The 21599-nt window shown below is 43.5% G+C and overlaps 1 protein-coding gene across 3 annotated transcripts in view; it reads left to right on the forward strand.

Moving 5' to 3' along the window:
- The first annotated feature begins 3523 nt into the window (after positions 1-3523).
- adamtsl5 (ADAMTS like 5) overlaps positions 3524-21599 on the forward strand; it is a 32354-nt gene continuing 14278 nt past the window's right edge. Inside the window, exons 1-6 of one of the 3 annotated variants that reach the window (XM_067490791.1) lie at positions 3524-4171; positions 12401-12476; positions 16626-16780; positions 17195-17255; positions 18309-18414; positions 20204-20331. In XM_067490791.1, coding sequence (XP_067346892.1) covers positions 4152-4171; positions 12401-12476; positions 16626-16780; positions 17195-17255; positions 18309-18414; positions 20204-20331 — 546 coding nt within the window. In that variant the 5' untranslated portion in view covers positions 3524-4151. The remainder of the gene's footprint in view (positions 4172-12400; positions 12477-16625; positions 16781-17194; positions 17256-18308; positions 18415-20203; positions 20332-21599) is intronic. The other 2 variants (XM_067490782.1, XM_067490773.1) reach the window with 2 other exon arrangements.

The following is a 21599-nucleotide window of genomic DNA, read 5'->3' on the forward strand; positions in this document are numbered from 1 at the left end:
TGGGCACGAAGACTAAAAAATGCATCATGGTGGTGTTGACTGTTTCCAAGGTTTCAACATTAATGATGTAGTGAAGACTTTGGCTGTGCAGGATGTTGTGCCAAAATCTAAGCAGTGGTGAAAAATATGAAGTAGAACTTGAAGGAATTTCTACTTTGAGTATTTCCAATTAAACTAGTTCATTCTTCAATTTCACTGTATTTCTGAGGCTAATATCATACTTTTACTACATTATTTGATAAAGAATCAGATTAATAAAACAAAAGACTTTGTACCAACCTCACTTTTGGATGCCGCCATATTTGTAGTTTTGTTTTTAGTTTAAGTATCCTGTTGAATGCTGAACCTTTACTTGTTACAGAGTTTATCTACATGACAGTTCTGCTACTTTTACCAAGGAAAATTATTTTTTTATTTATTTTTTTATTTATTTTATTAATTCTGATCTTGACACGATCTACCCCTCCAGGCACACACCTCTCTTTAAAGTCAGGTTTCAGCTTTCGTCAGTTGTCAACAAGAAAACGTCTAAAATACGTTGGGCTCCGTGTGATGTACACACTTTTCACACCCGCAGCAGCCGTCCGTCATCACGTGGGCAGGTTGCCAAGCTCAGTGAAAACCTGAAAGCGAGGAGGGGAGGGTGGATAGTTTGTAAGGCTCTCCAACTCCCCGTCTTCACCCGCTCCTCGCTAATGTCTCAGAAGAGCTGTAAAGTGCCTCTTCGTTTCCAAAGCCTCTCATTACGGAGCAGCACACACACACAAATAAAGAGAGAGTGTGATGATTACTGTAAACACACAGAGCCCTAAACAGGGAAGCGTGTTCAGTAATGATGGGGAGACTATAGAGAGGGTGGAGGAAAATCTTTCTACAAGCTGGGACAAGCTCAAAGACCTGGGAGCATTTAACTAATCATTATATGTACAGGTACAGAGGAGCCACTCGCTGCTGATGGAAACATGTCTTTATCATAGTCAACTTCAAGCACCTCTACTCCAAATCGGACTGAATGTCTTCACAGCAACTTAGGATTAAAGGGAAAAATGGCCGACATTTGTTTAACGGAGTGGAGCCCTTCACCTTGACAGTGATGGATGTTTCCAAAGCACGAACAGTGGGAAACAGAGACTTTCTAGTCCCGAGAGCTATGATGTGTCCCAAGATGAAGGTCCCAGACCCACAATGTAATGCGTTGGACAAAATGGCTTTAACGGTTGAAAGGTAGGTGCTACAGGGTTTTAGCATTGTGCTGAGGGTGGAGCCGGGAGGAGGCTATGGGTGAAGGGACATTTTCCCCCGATGTTTGACAAAGATGGATCTCTGACTGGGCCTATCAGAACAGGCCCAGGAACCTGAGGAGTGCAGGGGCCCTGAACCATTGCCTCTGCATGACCTAACTATTCATGTTTCCCGTTTGAAAGACTGACAGCGTTTTTCTACATTTACTATTTGACTAAAAGAATTTTGTAGATATGATTTTGTTGCAGAACAAGTAGTGAGATTGTGAGTGTGAATGGGTGAATAAGAAGCAGTGTAAAGCGGTTTGAGTCCCAATAGGTAGAAAAGCGCTGTGTAAGTGCAGAACATTTACCAAACTACACACTACAACATTGAGCTGATGGCTAGTTTAGTTTGGAAAAGGTCAGGTTTACTGTACGTGAAGAAAACCAGGGTTTGAGTGTGGACAGACCCAGCAGAGAGAGAAAAATGTGGTTGCAGATTTACCAACATGTCCTCATCCCACAAAGTCAGATGATGACACTTCCTAAAGCGACGAATTGTGCGACTTTTACGTCCTTTGGCGTGTGATGTTGATGTCACAGATACCCTTTGGTATCGGTACAGGACGCTCTAGGAGCATCACCATTTGACAACAAAGGCACGATTTTCTAAACACAAAACCAGCGTTAGGGTTAGGATTGGGTTGGGTTTCCTCTACATATCTGTATGGGAGGCTTGGTGGCTCAATGGGCAGAGCATCGGGTTAGGATGCAGAAGGCCTCGGGATCAAATCTCACCCCACAAGACATCAAGGGCCACCTTGGCGCCGGTGCTGAGCAAGGATAAAACGGGAGGGTTGCGGCAGGAAGGAGGCCTGGCGTAAAAACTCATACCAAAACAACGAGCAATGAGGCAAGTGGAAAGCTGTTGATCGTCTACATAGGTGTATAGTCTTGACTTTATTATGTACAGAGCCTTGACGTGACTTTGTTGTAAATTGATGCAGTACAAGTAAAGTTGAATTGAATTAAATCGTTCTTGCAGACCTTTTCCTAGGGGGTCAATGGAGAACAACATTTTCTGCCCCTGCTAGAAAAGAGCTGTACCACATCCGTCCAGAATTCAGGGCAGCAACTGCAACGTGTGTGGTGCAACGTAGCTTGTGTATAGAAGGAAGCAGCTAGATACGTTTCTGCTGCAGACACTCTGCACACGCTCGTCGTGCAAAGTTAGCCACACCCACAGGCCACGTGTCACTAATAGTTTTCCCAGGTGGACAGGTGCAGCCAGAGAGTGAAGATAAGGCCTCTTCACACACACTCATGACACAGAACAAGAGCAACACATTTTAGCAATTTGACTAAACTGCCGCTTTGTCGGATGAGCACTGAAGAAGCTTTAAAGCAGCTCCAGTATTTGGACTGAATTGTGGGGCGGTTTCCTTTAAAAGTTTCCGTGTCCTGTGTTAATACCATCAGCAATTCCCCTGATCGAATGCTGAGCTTGTGTAGAGTTTACAAAGAAGCCACAACTCCCTGGCCACAATGCTTCATGAAGAAAATCCCATATTTGGTGTTTTTTGTAGTGGTGCTTTGAAGCAGTTTACTCCAAAATGCCCCGCAGATGTTCAGCTGAGTTCTGGTGCCACAGTCATAAATATGAAGCCGCGGAGATTAAATGTGCTTTACTTGAGTATTTTTGTGGGGCCTTTTTGGATTTGTGGTGCACTTAGCTTAGATTCTGCAATGCTCTGTCTTATTAAAGGGCGACTTCACCAGTTTTCAACTTTCTACGGCTTTAGTTTAGGGTGTAAATGAACATTCATGTTTCTAAACTTCCCTCTGATTTCCCTAGATCAAAATATTTCTCTGCTTCTAGCTGAAAGAAACTCCTCCAGGTGACGTCACCCGGAGGAGCTCTGGGAAAGCAGGTTGACCATGGTCACATAATCTGGAGGCATTTCTTCAGCTAGAACTACAGATGTTTTGATAGAGGGAAGTTTAATGGCCGTCATGTACATCTACCACCCAAACTTCAACCAAATAAACCAAGTGTTCAAAATCAGGGACAACGTCCTTTGATATGATACATTCATCAAAACATGACGTCATAAACCTGATGACCATAAATAATTCACACCCGCTGTGTCACCTCTGACTTCAGGGAAGCAGCTGGGCTTTGATTGGAGGAGAGAGGCGTGTTCACCTCAGGAATGCAGCGCTCAGGTGGAGAGAGCGAGTGAGACACAAGCGCGCGCACGGGGGGGGGGACGCGCCAGCACCGCGCACGCACGGCCGAGGACGGCGCTGCGCTGCTGGTGACCGTCTTTGCTGTTTGCCGGGCGTTTTTATGACGCACTGGGCGCAGTTTGGTTGCACTGAGAGGAAGGTGAAGGAGCTACAGGAGCGTCCGATCCACGCACGACGCAACAGAAGCCAAAACTACCTGCCCGGAGGCGACAGGAAGACGGTTCTTCACGTTTCATCGAGACGCTCTGCGGTGCAATTAATGTGGACTTCTGCGTTTTGCTTGGTCAAGAAAACGAACTTCACTTGAAGAGAAGAAACAACTTTAGGTAACTTGCACCTGAACGTCCGGCACAAGGCGCGTCTTCACACCGCGCCTGTCCCGAAGGACGAAACTGGAGTGATGTGTTTGGGGGACTGAGGGACTGAGGGACAGCTGTTTGGAAAGAGGGGGACAACGTGACTTTTAAAGCGTCCATTCGCTGGAAGAAGAAGACGAAGGGGACTCTAACAGAGAGTAGGACATGGATAGTGTTGGGTGTGAGACCCGTGCGTCGGAGCAGCCTGCAGCGGGGACGTCCTGTGCATCTGAGCCGCGACCTTTCTCCCCGTGATGCGGGAATAAAAGTGCACCTGCGCCGCAAATGTAACAAAAGTCAACCCAGCCCACAAGGTTCCACTATGTCCCCACTACCGACGAGGTAAGACGGCGTCTGTAGGACGAGTCTCTGAGCTGCGTTGACTGTGATACATTCCAGAGGCAGGTTCGGTTTTTTTTTTTGTCTGACTGGAGGTTGTTTGTGCAATGATTAAGATGCATTTCAGCGCAGAAATATGTGGCCACTTCAAATATTTATCTTGACTTATTGTACTTTCAAAGCCTTAAACATTTCGTGCGGTAATGTGAAGGATGGGAGGTGACACATTCCAGGGACGGTTGCTTTTTCTTTTTTTGTTTTTTTTTAATGCTGTTTGTTCTGTGGTTCAGTGGCAGGACAAGGGGCAGCATGCAGGGGCTTAAAGCACTTTGCCTTTTCTTACGTCACCTATTTGACCTTAGGGTCACAAAACGTGACTTGAAGTCCCCTGTATGTACAGTATGTGTTCATGGCAGCAGTGGGGGGCAAAGCTCCCACCTTATCTGTGATACTGCAGCTCCTGGCTCTACGTTCCACCCATCCTGCTACACTACCTTTATCTCCTAAATGTCAGCGGCTTTAAGTACCCTGATCATATTTTAATCTAATCCCATCCCTGCAACGTAGACCGCTGGGGAGAGTCTGAGGCTTCAACGGTGCAAACTCCAAAGGGGTTTTTCTCTGCCTTGGATGTGATGCTGTCAGGAGAAACGTGCATCCCGTCCGTGTGATGGGCCGCAGCAGAAAACGGAAACGGCCGACAGAGGCTACAGAGAGGGAGAGATTTGGCCCAGGGCACATTTTCTGTCTCTCTGATAACTCTGTGCAGGAATGTCAGTGTGTGTGAAGGAGCCACCAGCCCCATGAACTGATTTAATCTCCTTACCATGGAACACTGAGCATATAGCTTCAAAACGAGGACTCTAATTTGGTGTTACACGCTATGATGTCACTCTCTCCTGTGGGGAGGAATTTCAGTCTTTTTCTTCCCTGCGGATGTGAGAAAAACTCTAGTTAGTTAACCGCACTTTAAAAAAACAAGCCAAGCAAGTAAACTGGAATAGGAACTATATTTGTACAAATGTTGGTAATTGTACCACACTTATTTATTACTTAGTTTATACAGTTAAAGTACCTGGAAAATTTACTTTAGGTGTACTCATAACGTAGGGTCATCAGAATTGTTATTTCAAACAACAAAATCATTTCACGTTGCCTGTGTACTGTCTTCCAAACAGCTAAGCTTATTTAAGTTGGGCCAAGTAATGTGACATTTTCTGCAACTTTCAGTGGTTTTTTTGTATTTTGGTCAACTGTTATGTGTTTTTCTACTTTTGTCACATCGTCTTCAGTCATGAATTATTAACCACGCCGTCCCCAGTATGAAAAACTAAATGGTCAGTTGCCCTGGTTTTACAAATTGCACCAGGGTATTAACATACGTGATCATATTAATACCTGCCTACGAGTTTTTTTCTGGATTTGTTTTTTTTTTTTATTTCTGCCTCCCACTGAATTTGTTGGTTTGGCCTGAAATCACTTCTAACTAGATGAAAACTAGTAAGACGTGAAAACTACAGGCAGGTGCTCGTGTGAACACTGAGGGGGGGTCTCACCGGCTTTAATCCTTCCTCCTGTTTGCACTGGCCAATCAAAGATCTTCTCCTAAAGCTCTTGAAATGGAAGTGACAGGGGCCAGCATCAGCAAGTCCTCCAACCGCCCGTTTAGATCATTTGTCCCTTTGTCTCTCGAACGACCTGTTTGTTGAAATGGATATAAATGGAGAAGACGACTCTTTCTGGACATTGTGCGTCCAATTTTGAAAAGTTTCAGGTTCATTATATTCAAGTCGTCCAAGCCTTTTGTGTCTCGCTTTTTGAATTTCGAAAAGACGAACGTCAGTGTTAAATGTGTCATGGTTGTTGCTTTAATTCGCTGAAATGTCATCGCGCGACTGGTTACAGGACGCAACAGCAGAAAGTCTTTTTGAGACTGGTCGTCAACTCTGGACTCTTTGGGAAAGTCCTCTGCTTTGTTGACCTCCCCCCAACCTCCTCGTCGCCCCACGGTGAAATGTTCTGGCTTGTACAAACGGTCTCACCTCCACAGCCCTGAGTCGGTGTAAATGCGTATTCAGATGGTTTTATCCCTGTCGTGGAATAATAATTTCAGTTTTTGGAGGAATGTGAAGGGCTAAGAGTGGTAGTTTACAGCAACACAAACCACAGACACTGGCCTCAGTAGAGAGCCAGTACAAAATAAGTCAGTATTTCCTGGCGACTGCATCGTTGTTTGGACGTGTTATCACTTACAGACGTAAAAAGGAAGATACTAGGTTCTTCTGTCTGCTCTGCCTTTGTCTACAACCTGCAAAGATTCCAGTTAGAAGTGTATTTATTAAAAAAAAAAAATCTACATGTAATGTGAGAGTGTGATCCCAACACAAGCTCCAGGTTACGTGGAACCAGGTCCTGAGCTGACACTCTGACCTTCTCTACTCTGTCAGAGAAAAACGGTGAACTCATACAGCGATATTGCAGATGGACACGGTCTAGTATCAAGGTTCAGTCAGATAAGACTTTATTGCTCTGTGTTTGCGTCTTTCTGCACGAACCTGATGAAAACCTGAACTTTGTTCTGTGTAAAAGCTTTATATCTGGGGAGGATTAGGCTCATGCTGTTGTGTCACTGGGATGTTTTGAAACCCCAGGAAGGAATTTCTGTGAAATTTGATGGACATCTCTGCTTTGTGCCAAGCAACAATTGCTTTGGTTTTGGTGGTGATCCAGATGTGGGATTTCTGCCACTGGACCATTAGGGTTTCTTAACGGTAATTATATAATTGATGGAGACAGAAACCTGAGTCTCAGTCCTGTGAGATCCAGCTATTACCTTATCTGTGTCTCCTTAATCATATTTTACGGTTTTTCTCAATTGCTAAGATGCATTTAATGAAGTTTAGATCATCTTCATCACCTTCGTTGCACAACAGAAGTGCAATTGGTTTTTCACCGATTTTGCACAGTTTTTAGATCCATTTTCAAAACCATTAAATAACACACATTATTTATTATTTAGTGTCCCGAATTAACTCTGAATTGCAGAGTTAATTCGACAAAATCGATCATCCTTTTTTTTTCTTTTTCTTTTTTTTTTCCCTCCACCCAGAGAGAGACAGTTTCCAAAGAAAGTCAAGTTTCATTTGGTTTATTTTATTTTACAGTAGCTTTTCTGTGTTTGTCCACTATGGAACAAATGAAATCTGATGGTGTACGATAAAACAGTTTCTTCTTTTAGGTAAAATTAATTTTCTGTTTTGGCATTGAAGAAAGAATCCAGTACACACACTGTGTAAATACTGTGTGAATTGGTCCAGTCTAGATGTTCACTGTGGATCCTGCAAGTCAAAGACACTTGGACGCAGAAAGACCTAGACACAGGAATTAATCAAGAAATGTTTCTTAGGAAGTTCTCAGGTCATCTCTGAGAAGTGCAGGTGCAGCAGGCTTTGGTGTCTCCAGTGAAATCACCTTGGTAATGTGAGATGTTGCTCTTGTATTGGGATTTAGTACTTTGTTGTCTACTGTGTAGTGACTGACTGAAAAGTTTGACCACCAGTTGTGTTGCTTTTGTTGCATGTTCTTCATGTTGTGTTAGTGTTCGTTAGTGTCATTTTGGGTGGTGAGCTTCTACTTCGGCCTGTGAGTTCACTGGTTCGAAAATGTGACTTCTGAGTTGACGCACGAGTCTAAGCAAAAACTGTAAGTGGATCTGTGGTGTCGCTCATTGTTCACCATCCTTCTTGCCGGCGTGCACGTCTCCATGACTGTTGATGACCCTGCTTCAGTCCAAGTGACTGTGAAAACATAATCTCATAATCCCTGAGGTATGATGGTGAAGCAAGTTTGTTCTCCCTGCTGTGGATGGAGAGAGTGAAGCGAAGGGAATGTTCTTGACATTTTGGCAACGAAATAACCCACAACACTATACCAGCTGCTGTCGTCCATTTCGTGATGTACTAGAAACATCCTTGCTTGTTTTGTCCAGTATTTCATTTCTTTTCTCTATTATGTTTCACTCTGTGGTCAAGCGAGGCAAAAAAACCTTCCACTTGAGTTCAGAGAGGCTTGTTTTGTTAATGACGGAGGCCACTGAGAGCTCAGCGCCGATCCAGAGGTCAGAGCTGACAGCGGAGGCCTCGGACTGAGCATCTGTTAAAGTTTGCCTCAGCTCATTCAGCAGCATGCTCCTCACAACCCTGAGAGCTTGCAGCAGGCTCTCTCAAACACTGGGGGGGTCAAAGGTCAAGACTGGCTCCTTGTTGGAAGACGTATTGCTTGTCTTAACTGGGTGGATGTTGTGAAAAGGATCAGCATGCAGAAACACTTAGACTAAGATCCCATGCAGAGACACTAAAAGAGCAGAGATCTTCAGTCGGGTGTCTCCAGTGTTGACTGGCTCTGTCCTGGAGGTCAGAGGACACATTCTCACCTGCACTGCACTCCAATAAATGCATCTTCAGCGTCCCTGCATGCCAACAGCATGTTGAGTTACTTCTCGGTAGAAAGTTTGTTTTGAGGAATTATTGTGAATGTGAGGGGGAAGACTGCAGCGTGTTCCAGCAAGGTGGAGGTTTTTGTACCTGTCTGACTTGGTGGTCGCTCAGTTGCACAGTGAAACCAGCAAAGCGGACCATGCAAAATTGAATGTCTTTAGCAGATCTTCAGTTTGGCTTTTAACTACTATGACAAAACTGCAGACTATCGCGTTGTTTAGCCGAACACTCGACAGTGGATCCTTTCTGCACGAACGCAGTGCAGCAGATGAGTGCGATCACTTTCAGGAGGTGTTTCTCACTGATTGGACACAGAGCATTCTGTGCACAAAGTAAAGAAATTCAGAGTTCAACTCACTTTGACCCGTATCTGTTCTCTGTTAAGGTCAAACCGAACATCCTACACATTTAACTCCCCTGCATCTGCATTCAATCAGCCATCGGCCTTGAGCCTCCCCACAGACTGAATCTGCAACCAGCTACACTGGTCATGATTGGCTTCCACCATGAAGTCAGACAATTAATTACAACACAATCTTTTTATTTGTGACACGGTCAAAGGGTTTTGTAAGAAGAACTCTCATTCTTAATGCTACGTGTTGAATGTCAGGTGGAGTTTAGCGTTGGTGCAGTCGGTCACGTGAGCCACTAATGTCAGACAAAATAAACAAGTGCTCTCGTATTGATTAAAGCCATTTCTCTCTCCCTGCCCCCGAGCTATTCGCCTAATGTGCTGCTACAGTCCTAATGAGAGCAGGAGGAGGCGGCCTGACCCCTGCTCCACTCTGTAAGGGCCCCTGCAGTGAGGGGGCAACCAGTCGGTGAGGAGAGCTGATGTCTTTTCATCAACAACTGAAGCCAACGATCAAGTGAAACTGAGAGAAATGACTTTGTCTCTGTGGATTATTGTCCACTGAAGTCTGGTGTCGGAAAAGTAACCTTTCATTTTTAGTTACCATCACGTTCATGGCTTAATTAACTAAATGTAGTTTCAGCTTCACTTAACTTTTAGTTCTGTGAATAATTTGTCGGTTAAAGTGTGTTTGGCTGGTGCCTCTACTCAGCCAAAGGGTACGTCACTGTACAACCCCAAGTTGATTGTTTCTGTATTTCCAGAAAATCCAGTGGAGCGATGCATCTTCATTGTACAGGATTTTGCGATCTTGCAATTTCAGAATCTGCTTTGTTGCTGCCGCTGGTTTCACTTCCTCAGAGTATAAAGAGACATTTCATCAGCTGATTCTTGAGACACTTTGAAACTGTTTAAAATGTTATTCAAAGTTACATCCTTGAAATTATGTTTACATCCATCTAATATGCAGCAGTTGTGATAGAAAACAATTGTCACACTAAAATGTTCACAGATTACTTGTTTGTTGCCAAAATCAATGATCATCGTCTTGCGACATTATTCATGTTTTTTTTCCCCCACTGACCCCAGTGAGCGGAGACCCAGTGTTCATTCAGGATTTTCCTCAAGCTCAAAAACAACAGTGGAAACAATTGAGTGATGTATAAACACAATTTCGAATGGAGGGTTAATTAATCAAGTCTCACTTGAAAAAAATCATTTGCACATAAACAAGTTACATGATTCTGTGTGTGGCACATGAAAACGTATAAACACCCCAATGTTCGGTCTGTAAGATCAGAACTATGTGCTTCTGTGACCTTCCTTGTTCCACTGATATGAATCCCTCCCATGTAAGGCTCAGACAGGAGCTGAGGGCTCTGAAGGGAAGGGCTGCTCAGCCAAGTGTGAGGGAGATGCGTATCGTTTAATTGGACAGGGCAACTACTGAGCTGGGACTGAGCCAAAAGCCAAGTCCGAAAGCTCCGGACCAGTTCTGCGTTTACAGCCCAGGGGGAGATAAAAGATAAAGGACAGACGGCCTGGAAACTGATGGAGATGTGGGAGAGAGGAGGGCAGGGCAAAGGGAAGCAGATAAGATTTGGTTGCTTCAACTTTGCACTTAAGTGTGTTAATAAAAATGATCCACCAAAAAAGAGTGTGTGAAGTACAAAACCACTCTGCTACAAGTTGTGCATTCAGAAAGAGAGAGAGAGAAAAATTATACACTACTTCAAAATAGTGTGTATTGTGTTACTGGAGTTCGGTTAGTGATGCATTTACTTTATATACAGTTGGTACATTTTGTCACAGGTATGAAAAAGTCCTAACTTTTAACTTTATATATTTATCTAAACAACATCTGGTATCCTCCCACCGTCCAAAAACATGTAAGTTGGGTTAATGGGTGAATCTAGAATTGGCCGTAGGTGTGAATGTTGTCTGTGTGTGTGTCCCTCTGACCCCCTGTGATGGACGGGGGACCTGTCCGGGGTGTCTCCCGCCTCTCACCCGATGACACCAGCCGCCCCATGACCATCCATTATCATGGATGGACGATACTATATAGTTAAAGTACAGTATATTACACTATAATTCGGCTTTTATCAATAATCTGCAAACTACTAACTAGTATGAGCAGCTGGCAGATAGATTGAACTAGTTACACATCTTTTACCTCACAACTGTGCATGAAGTACAGTGTTTAGTGTAAGTGAATGTACACAGTTACTTTTCACCACTGTTTAAACGTATGACACACTGCGGCTGGCAGCAGAGCAGTGCCAGGAAGCACTCGGAGAGAGGGGCTTTCCCAGAATCCCCCCGCACTTTGTAGAAACAGCACTTGTCCTTTTGATGAGCCAGAGGGAGAAAAGTGGGTGAATCCTCGTCTCGCTGTCGCCCGGAGTTTAGAGAAGGAGATGATGCAGCAAGAACAACACAGCTGATGTTTATCGGTCACCACCATATAACATTAACTGTTGCTTCTGTCTCCCATAGTTGTCCTTCTCCTTCTCTGTCTTTGTCTCTCCACTTTCCACTCACTGGTTAAGAATTGACGCCCACCAGGGGCCTGCTTCTGCTGGGGGTTCTTCCTTTAAAGGGAGTTTTTCTTTTACACTGTTGCTTAGGGTTTGCTCCAGGGGGATTTGTTGGGTTTTCTCTACATATCTGTATAGTCTTGACTTTATTCTGTAAAGTGCCTCGAGATGACTTTGTTGAGAATTGGTGCTATATAAGTAAAGTAGAATCGAATGCAAGTAAGACTCAAAGTCGATTTTCAAATTATTCTTGCCAGTGGTTTTGTATAACCGTCTTAGCTGATGACGTTTTTAAATTGGTGTCATTAAATAATCAGTGAAATAAATGCACGTCTATTAGTTTACTGCTATTGTTTTCATGTTTGGTCTTCAGTGGTAGAAAGTTTGCTTTGGGTCATAATCAAATTGGATTATGGAGCAGTGTTGGATGCTCTCGTTGTTTAGATTATTAGTGGAATAAAATTTGGTATAAATGCAGGAGGTGGCTGTAGTTTCTAGCACATAGCATTATGTAACAGGGGTGAGGTGGACAGGAGGTGATGAAGGGGAGGGGGGCTGTGGTCCAGTCAGGCCGGCGGTCGCTCCCTCTCAGGATGTGTGGGAGTTTAATAAGACGCTGGTAGGCTGGGTGGTGGTACCATGCAGGAAGAATTCCTAATACTGGCCTGTTGGAGGGGAGGGGGTGGGGGGGGGGCATTCCTGACCCGTTGCCTCTGCCCACAGAGGTTCAGGGCAGCGTGGCAGTTTTTCGTGGACCTGGATCTGCTGTACATGTTGAATCCTGTGCTTCAGCTGATAAAACCACAAGGGTTGTGATGGTGTTTGTTTCTCTCTGTGTCACCAGGAAACTGAGTCTGTGCCAGGTCCTGACCTTTGTCCTCCTGCTGGTCGCTCCAGTCTGCCTGTCGTCCCCACAGAGTGTAAGTCCCACCCACCCTCATCAACACAGGTCCCTGGATGTCCCCTCGTCTCAGTTCGAATGTCTCTTACCAAACCGAGCACAGCTTCTTTAAGTGACTTAACCTTTAGTTTTACACCAAAAATATTTGTCCTTATTAGTTACTCTGCTAAGATCCTCATCATGTCTAAGTGTCCTCAGAGACACAGTAGGGTTTTAAATGGCAGCTGTGTAAAACAACTTCCTCATGGAGTCAAAGTATTTTAAAATTGGTGCAAACAAGCTGAAAAGAAGGTGATTTTTTTCAAATGTTTTGTCTGACAAAATGTCTACTGGTGCTTCTCTAATTGTAGGATCAGTGGTTTGATCCCTAAGTCCTCCGTCCACATGTTGAAGTGTGTGGTCCTGAATGATTTCCTCATGGACTCGGTATAATAAGTATTTACTAAAGACCGGCAGTAAGACTAGCAGTATATTGTTGAACCTTATTTGCAAGAGGGTCACAGCGGGGCTGGAGCTGATCGCATTTGACAGTGGACGGAGGACACTGGGGGCCGACACTGAGACAGACCATTCGCACCCCTGGCCACTTTATTTTGTGTCACCAGTTAACATAACCTGCATGTCTTTGGACTTTGGGAGCAAACCAGAATAGAAAACACAAAAGTTCTTGCTAATATAGAACAACTTAGCATCCAGTGAAGCTCTGTCTCAGCCACGTCCCAGTGTCTGGACATCTAACCTTTTCTCCCATTTAGTGTTCGGCATGCGTTGTGTAGTTTCTCAGATCTTGTTAGTGGAATCAGATGTGATATAAAACCAAAACAACAAGCAAAACAGTCATTTTCTGTCTCTGTATCTGAAGACAATCTTATTCACATTAGATGTTGTCGTACAGTAATGATTAAACTTTAAATGGAGGCTGAGCCGGTGTGTTTTTAATTGAATTGTGTGGTTACACAGATTTCTAAAGAGTCAACTCACAGCTAATTTGAGAGCAGCAGCAATAATGTCGACCTTTGTGTTGTGTTGTGCAAATATAGAAGTCTAATAACTGGATCAGTGTTTCCACAAGTAGCTTTATGCTGCATTCACACATAGGGTCCTATAAGATAAACCTGCCAGGGCCCCGGGCCATTTCTCTCGCCCCCCCCCCCCCCCCCCTTCATGTCTGCTTGTTCCTGTGTGTGACATGGTTAAATTGTTGTGATTAAGCGGCGTCGTGTGGGGACCAGCCCTGCTCTGAGGCTCCAAAGAGGAAAATCCAGCTCATTTAGATAATGAGCCAGTCGCAGCCCTTTGACCGGCGTCAGATGCGAGTACTGCTTTTCTCCATGCTCTGACAATTACTGCACCATCTTTTCCCCCCCCGAACTTCAGCCCCCACCTTCCCCCCTCAGGCCTGGCTGGAAAAGCAGACATTTGAATAAACGTCAACACAATTAGGGTCCAGTTTTCTGTTTTTAAGAAAAATAATACGTCAGTTTAACACCGGCGTCGTTCAAACGCACAATAACAACAATAATACCAATTCTGAGTCACTTTGTTTTGAAATGGTTTTGATTACTGGAAGATCTTCTGCATTCTGTCATCTTTGCAGCTGCACTGGCAACATTTGGTCTGTGAACACTTGGTGAGTTAATGATGGGAACAAACGAAACTGAGTCCAGGGATCAAGGAAAACAAAATACAAGAGCATTTGTCACCCTGTCAAACTCCTAGAGTGTTTTCTGTTGTCACGATCTTAATGTTTTCGTCCTGTTACTTTTCCCGTGTGTACAGTGGATATTACAGTCACCATGACAGTTTTATTTCTGTAGCCGTAAAGGACCAAATGCTACAATCTCTAAAAACACACCATTCACGCTTAGACTGTCTATTAGTGGTAACTTCTTACTTCAGACCACGAAATTCATTGTACAGTGATCACATTCACATGGGAGTAGAGAAGAATTAGACAACAAGCTACTTTTCTGGGAGCTGACCCTAAACAGAGTAATCTAAAACATTACAATTTGATTATTATTATTTAATTTGATATTTGCTGGTGTAAAGTCTAAGTTATATTTAGACTAAGGTCGTCTGTAGCCTAAGTTTACAAGTCTAAATCATTTTTTGCAAGAAAACCCGGTGAAGAGATCTAACAGTAAGGTTTGGATTTGTGTGTTGGGGAAATGTGTCCTAAATATACTGAAACACATTAAAACAATCACGAGATGCAGTTGTCGTCAAAGGTTGGGGCACAACAAAGTACAGTACCTGTCAAGGTAGAAAGTTTTTCCAGTCAGGTCCAGAATGTCTGCAGACTGAGCTGCTCTGCGGAGAGACAAGGGGCATGATGGGAAAGTCACACAACCGCATGTTGCATGTCTTCACATTCAACTCCTCCTGTTTGTCAAAAGGTCAAAGATGTTTTTCTTAGTAATCTAGAGAACCACCCGACCTCACCGCCAACTGTTTGGGTCGTTGTTGATTGACAGGTGTATTAGTCTCCATGGTGGTTTCTGCATCGTCTTCTCATTTCATCCTCACCCTACTATGTTATTTTTGTCAGCTATTTTCTTTTTCTTTTATGCCTTTCCATTATTTGATTAATGGATGTATGGAAAATACTTGAATACATTATATTTAATAAATATTTGTTCCAGCTTTTTAAATTCAAGGATTTACTGCTGTTTATATGATGAAATCCCTCTAGGAAGTCATGATGTTGCAACAATTAGTAAAACGAGGCCCTTGATTTCCTGGAGGGACTGACTTTGTAACTCGAAGCTGTGCAAACGTCACTTTGAGCTTTGGGAAGGTATGTGCATCTTTTTTCACCATCTTCTGACGCAAACTTTGTTGTTCAGAAGAGCGACTGGCAGGTTGTCAGTAAAGAGAAAACGGTCGTCTTCTTTTTTTTTTGTCAGCACAATAAATCAAACCACACCATGACACCGCTTCCCGCTCGAAACCCTTCCTGCTTTATCCGATAACGCAGTGATCCCACTGCATATTAACGAGGACGGCGTGGAACAAGTTGCGTTCCGTTCTGTTTTTGCATGTGCTCTCATCCACATCTGGCCCACGTGTACGTGCTCGTCTTGCGGAGCAGACACTCCAGATCCCTTTGACCTTCAGCTCACTGCATATGAGTCAGCTCCTGAATGAGGAACCGATGGGAACGCCGCCCGTTTGAGTCGTCCTCCGGGGCAAAAAACCTCTGGAATGTGTGTGAGGAGTACCACGGAGATTTACCTAATCTCTTTTATTGTTTGGCTCCTATGATCCTGGGCCACCAGGCTCACAAGGTTTATGTTTTTTTTGATGCCACCCTTAACAACAAGTATCTGCCTGTTGGGTTTTTCAAAGTGTCACACACAACCCAGACTCTTTTAGCTCTCCCAAATTATATTCCATCAGTCTGCCAACGCTGTGGTCCCTTGGCTTCCCTCTCATGCTCATACACATACAGGGATTGCGAACTGCTGACAGTTGCCGCTTCCACCTGACAGATCTGAACATGCAGGACAACTCTGCAGAGTGATGCTGCAGAGGGATTACAGTGACGAGCAGAGAGTGTCAGGTGACCGGAACCTGACTGTGCACGGCTCCGGACAAGCAGTTTGTCCACGAGAGACGATGTCGGCCATCAGCAGCATCGGTCATCTCTCGAAATACTGCTCAGACTGCAAATGCAAATCCAGGGACAATCTGACATATTTCAAGCTTTTTTTTTTCAGTGCCACTACATGTATCATCAGTTCACTTTGTGCTCTTTTTAAAAGCAGCCAGTCAGCCAGATTTATTCCAAGCACTATAAATAAGAATAGCATGTTCTGAAAACCGTTTTCTCACTAGAAAACATGGGAAAGAGGAATCTCTAAAAGTCTCTAAAGCACCATCTACATGGTTTAAATCCCTCTAATGATCACACTTCTGACACTATTATGAAGCAACGAGAACAGATTTGCTTTTGCTATGTTGTTTAGTTACTTTATTGAAGTTCCAGGAAAAAAAAAAAAAGGTTCACGCACAAGACACTGCAAATCAGTGCAACTTAAGTTAGGAGCTCAACAGCTTTCTCCGACAGCTACACGAAGACCTGAAGCCTGACTATTGGTTAGACCTGAGCCATACGACAGGCCTTAGTTTACCGAGCATGCATCTCCTTCTTTGTCTCCTTCAGTCCTCTTGGATTCCTGCGTGGGGTCCCTCCAGCGAGACCTCGTCGGGGCAGAAGCTGCACTTCAGGAACGAGTGGGCGACGTGGAGCGGTTGGTCAGTCTGCTCGCGCAGCTGTGGAGGGGGAGCTTCAGTGCGGACTCGCACCTGTTTCACCAGGTAAAACAGCACGGGAAAGAAAAATCGTAGTAAACTCATGCGTGTAAGAGTCACGTGCAGCTAAAATACTTTTTACCTGTGTCTTGATTTTATCTTCAGAAACACTGTAATATGTTTATTCCTTTCTTTGGGCTTTTTCACATTACATATTGTAAAATCAACTATATTTTACTGCTTTCTACAATTCGTAAATTTACACCTGATATAAACATGAACTGATGGGACTTTTTTTACAACAGCAGATTGTTTATGTCTCAGAAAACCCAGAGGTTACACTGTAGTACTTCAAAATTCCTTCCAAAGGACATTGACCAGTGGAATAAATAAGGTCCTCTTGTCCTATCTGTACCCTCCCTATATGGTCTCTGATTTAAACGGAAACTCACTCCTGCTCTTTTATTTGTTGTGTCCCAGGAACCCAGTGGGTGGACCATGTGCAGGAGATCCCAGGCAATACAAGATCTGCAACACCAAGGTGAGTTCAGCATAAAGGTTTTCACCCTGTGTGAAATTGACTTTCGGCGCAAACATTTAAGAACAAAGGCCGACGAGCTTTCAGGGTGTGATCGAGTTTCACTGACTTATTAACCTCTGTCTTCACTGCACGTCTCTCAACAGTCAGGTGTCGAGCCTGATGTTGTGTCAGACGTGTTGGGCTGGAGGTGTGTTTGGACAGCCGGTGACTGCAGCCCATATTGATTAAAGGCACAACGTACAGATGGGCTACAGCGTGTTTAAGCATGTGGCAGTTTGCAGGCTGTGATTAGCTCAGAGCTTCAGATGAATGGACCAAAACTCCTGCTTCTCCCTCTGCTGCGCGTCGCAATTGAAACGTGACGTTTTGTGTTTCAAAAAGCTGTTTACGCTATGACGTACGGGGACTCGCAGGCTCGGACAAAGACAACAGTCAATAAAGGCGTTTGTTTGTGTTTGTATCATTTTCTGCAAGAAAGTACTGAAAAAAAAATTTAAAAAATGAAAATAATTTTTTTTGTTACATTTTTTTTCACTTAACTTTATTTCACTTTACTTGTTGGCTGCTTTTCCTTCACTCTGTTGTCAAACTAATCCCAAACTATCTCAGCTGAGTTTGGCCTTGGAAGCTGTCGATCTCTTCTCATGCAGAACTTTCACAGCCAAGGTGTAAAAGAATAATGGGTTTATTTTTTACTCTTCCTCAAAAACACTTAAAAACAACTTGTAAGGGACATCAGTCCCTGATAAGAGTTAACTGATGATCGTTTTTGCTACTGCACTTAAAGAAACTTTAAAAAGTTCTTGACATTTTGTGGATTTACTGACCTTGTCTCAAAGTAACGATGGACTGATGTGTCTCCTTACTTAATGACACATAGTTTAGATTTTTTTTAGACCTTCACATAGTACAGAAATTAATGAGAAGGTGCATCCAAAGGTTACAACTTCAGGGTTAAGATTAGAATGATGACTGGGTTCAGGTTAAGTTTGGGAAAACTTCCAGTGCAGACTTCCAGAGTGTTCAATCTTGAATGTTTGTATGAATATACAGGAGTGTCCCCCTGGATCAGAGGATTTCAGAGAGATGCAGTGTGCTGCCTTCAATGACCGACCATTGGTGGGTGGAAACTCCTTCAGATGGAGCACGTTTCATGGAGGTTAGTCACACACATCACTTGTCACTGTTTAGGACTTGTTTAGAGATACATGGTGCAGTTTTATAGAGATGTGTCTACAACTTGATTGGAGTCGACCTGTGGCAAATTCAGTTTATTGGACATGATTTGTAAAAGCACACACCTGTCTATATAAGGTTCCACAGTTAACAGATCATGTCAGAGCACAAACTAAGACCTGAAGTCTAAGGAATTGTTTGTAGACCTCAGAGATAGGATTGTATTGAGGCACAGATCTGGGGAAGGTTACAAAAAAATTTCATTGAAGGTCCCAATGAGCACTGTGGCCTCCATCATCCTTAAATGGAGAGTTTGGAACCACCAGGACTCGTCCTAGACAGCTGGCCGGCACTGAATGATTGAGAGAGAAGAGCCTTAGTCAGGGAGGTGACCAAGAACCTAATGGTCAGTGCCAGCATTTCTCTGTAGAGAGAGGAGAACTTTCCAGAAGATCAACCATCTCTGCAGCACTTTACCAATCAGGCCTGTATGGTAGAGTGGCCAGACAGAAACCACCCCTCAGTAAAAGGCACATGACAGGCCTCTTGAAGGATTTCAGACCATGAGAAACTAAATTCTCTGCCCTGATGAAACAAGCATTGAACTCATGGTGGTGCATGGTGGTGGCAGCATCATGCTATGGGGATGATTTTCAGAGGCAGGAACTGGGAGACTAGTCAGGATCAAGGGACAGATGAATGCAGCAATGTAAAGATGCATCCTTGATGAAACCAGTTCCAGAGCATCTGGACCTCAGACTGGGCCGTGAGTGGCCCAGCCAGAGACTTGAACCCAATTCAACATCTCTGGAGAGATCTGAAAATGGCTGTGCATCGACGCTCCCCATCCAACCTGATGGAGGTTGAGAGGTGCTGCAAAGAAGAATTTGAGAAACTGCCCAAAAATAGGTTTGTCAAGCTTGTAGCATCATACTCAAAAAGACTTGAGGCTGTAATTGGTGCTAAAGGTGCTTCAACAAAGTATTAAGTAACACCTGAGGATACTTACGTACATGTGAGATTTTTTTTTTGTTTGTTTTTTGTTTTTAATAAATGTGCAAAAATTTCAAACAGACCTCTTTCACGTTGTCATTATAGGGAAATGTTTGTAGAATCTGAGGAAAATAATGAATTTGAACGATTTTGAAATAAGGCTGCAACATAAAGTGCTGGTAATACTTTCTGGTTGCACTTTGAAACATCTCAATATCTAAACTCAAATGATCATCATTTTACCTTAAAAGTAACTAATTTCTGCAGGAATGTACATTCATTTCATGTTTGGTTAGAATAAAAGCAATTACTTTTTCAAAATTCAATAAAGAAACCATTAAATCATGGATCTAACATCCCCAGTTGACAACAATCTTTCCACTTCACCAGTCTGCTGGTTATCAAACCTGCATGACTTCACTCTGTAAACCCAGTGATGTGAATGGCACAGATCGCTGTGCAGAGGCACTTTAACAAAATGTGAATCAAAAAGTATATTTTGCTTAGTTCACTATGTTAGAAATGAAGCTTTTTTATTTACACCGACTTATGTTGAGTAACTCACATGGTTTCATTGTCTCAGGCTGACAAATCAAAGTGTTTTTGCCTCCTTCCATTCGTGTCTTGGTGTTGGTGGCAGTTGCCTGTTCTCCTGTGTTTTCCCTCATGGCATCTGTCAGCTTTCTCGCTCTCTCCTCAACCCCCTCCCCTGTCTCTGTGCCTCAGCTATTTTCCCATAATAAAGTAATGAGTCACTGACTAGAGATATTTCCTGCCAGGCTCTAACCCCTGTGAGCTGAGCTGTCTGGCCTTGGGTCACAACTTCTACTACAACTTTGGCCGTGTGCTTGATGGCACGGCCTGCGACAAGGAGGCTGGAGCTGTGTGTGTCAACGGACGCTGTCTGGTGAGTGGAAACTAATTCATTATCAAACGGTAAACTGTTGCCTATTGGTCCATGTCCATGACACAGTAAAGGGATATTGACATTACTGTGCTAAATCGATCCTGTTATTCTACATCCACAACCTTTAAGCTCTGCTTCGGTCTCCTCCAATTCACCTTTTACTTGCTGACTTTGTGTGTTTGCTGTTTGGTGTTGGTGCAAACCAAACTACACAGTGAAAGTACCATAATACAAAACCATTGCAGAGCTTCAGAGTTGGGGGTTTGTCACAGTTGCAGCCCCCTTCATATTCTACAGTCTTTAACTCACTGCTAATAAAATGCTTAATGTATATTTATGCAGCTGTAAAACCGTATAATGGATGTGCCATCCTGGTTCACACATCTTTCTGAATTTCACAATAGGGAAGAGACTTTACACACAGGAGACCAGAGTTCAACTACAGTGTGAAAGCTGCTATTGTAGTTTTGTACCCGGATTTTTAAGGCAAACTGCGACTTTTTCTAACCAATTTATTTCGTGCCAAACTAATCAAACCACTGTGTTTGCATAGTTTAAATCCCACATTTTAGAGTGTTTAGAGCAAACCTGGACACCATTTTGGTTCCATTGTAAGCAACGGTAGACGGCATTTTGTTACCTGGCATTACAAGGGGTGTAGTTTTCAATAGATGCCTACATCCCGGAGGCCACTGGGTCATAAGAGAGGGAAGGACCAAACAACCCCTATGGAGGACAGGATGTTGGGAGAAGTTGACTACTTTCCAAAACTTTTTATAATTTATTCTGACTTTTTATGTGATCAGTATATTTTTGAGACATTTGTGTCCGTCCAGATCATGGACTTGCTCCAGTTGAAACAGACCTTTACTTTCTCTCGGTCCTCTCTTCATTCCCACTCTGTTGTGATGTAACTGATGTTGACTGTTCTGACGTGAGCTCATGCTGTGTGTTGGGCCCAGAGTGCTCAGCGATGATGGATCGGGGACTTGAGTTAGTATTATAGCTCTGCTCAGCACTCAGTCCATAGCGAGTCCTGCTCCCACATCCATCCTGTGCCCTGTTTACCCTGACAGAGAGGGGGATGTTTGGGAATTTACTTTTATCCCTTGGGTTCCGCAGCACATGCAGAGTAAAGGTGTATGTAATACCCAGTAAACAGTCTGCCACATAATGCCAATTTTAGTTTTGAAGTAATTGATTTAAAAATGTGTTTTAGACTGACAGGCAACACTGACAATTTAATATTCAATCTTTCACATAAAGAT

This window comes from Channa argus, chromosome 2 (assembly GCF_033026475.1).
Source record: "Channa argus isolate prfri chromosome 2, Channa argus male v1.0, whole genome shotgun sequence".
NCBI lineage: Eukaryota > Metazoa > Chordata > Actinopteri > Anabantiformes > Channidae > Channa > Channa argus.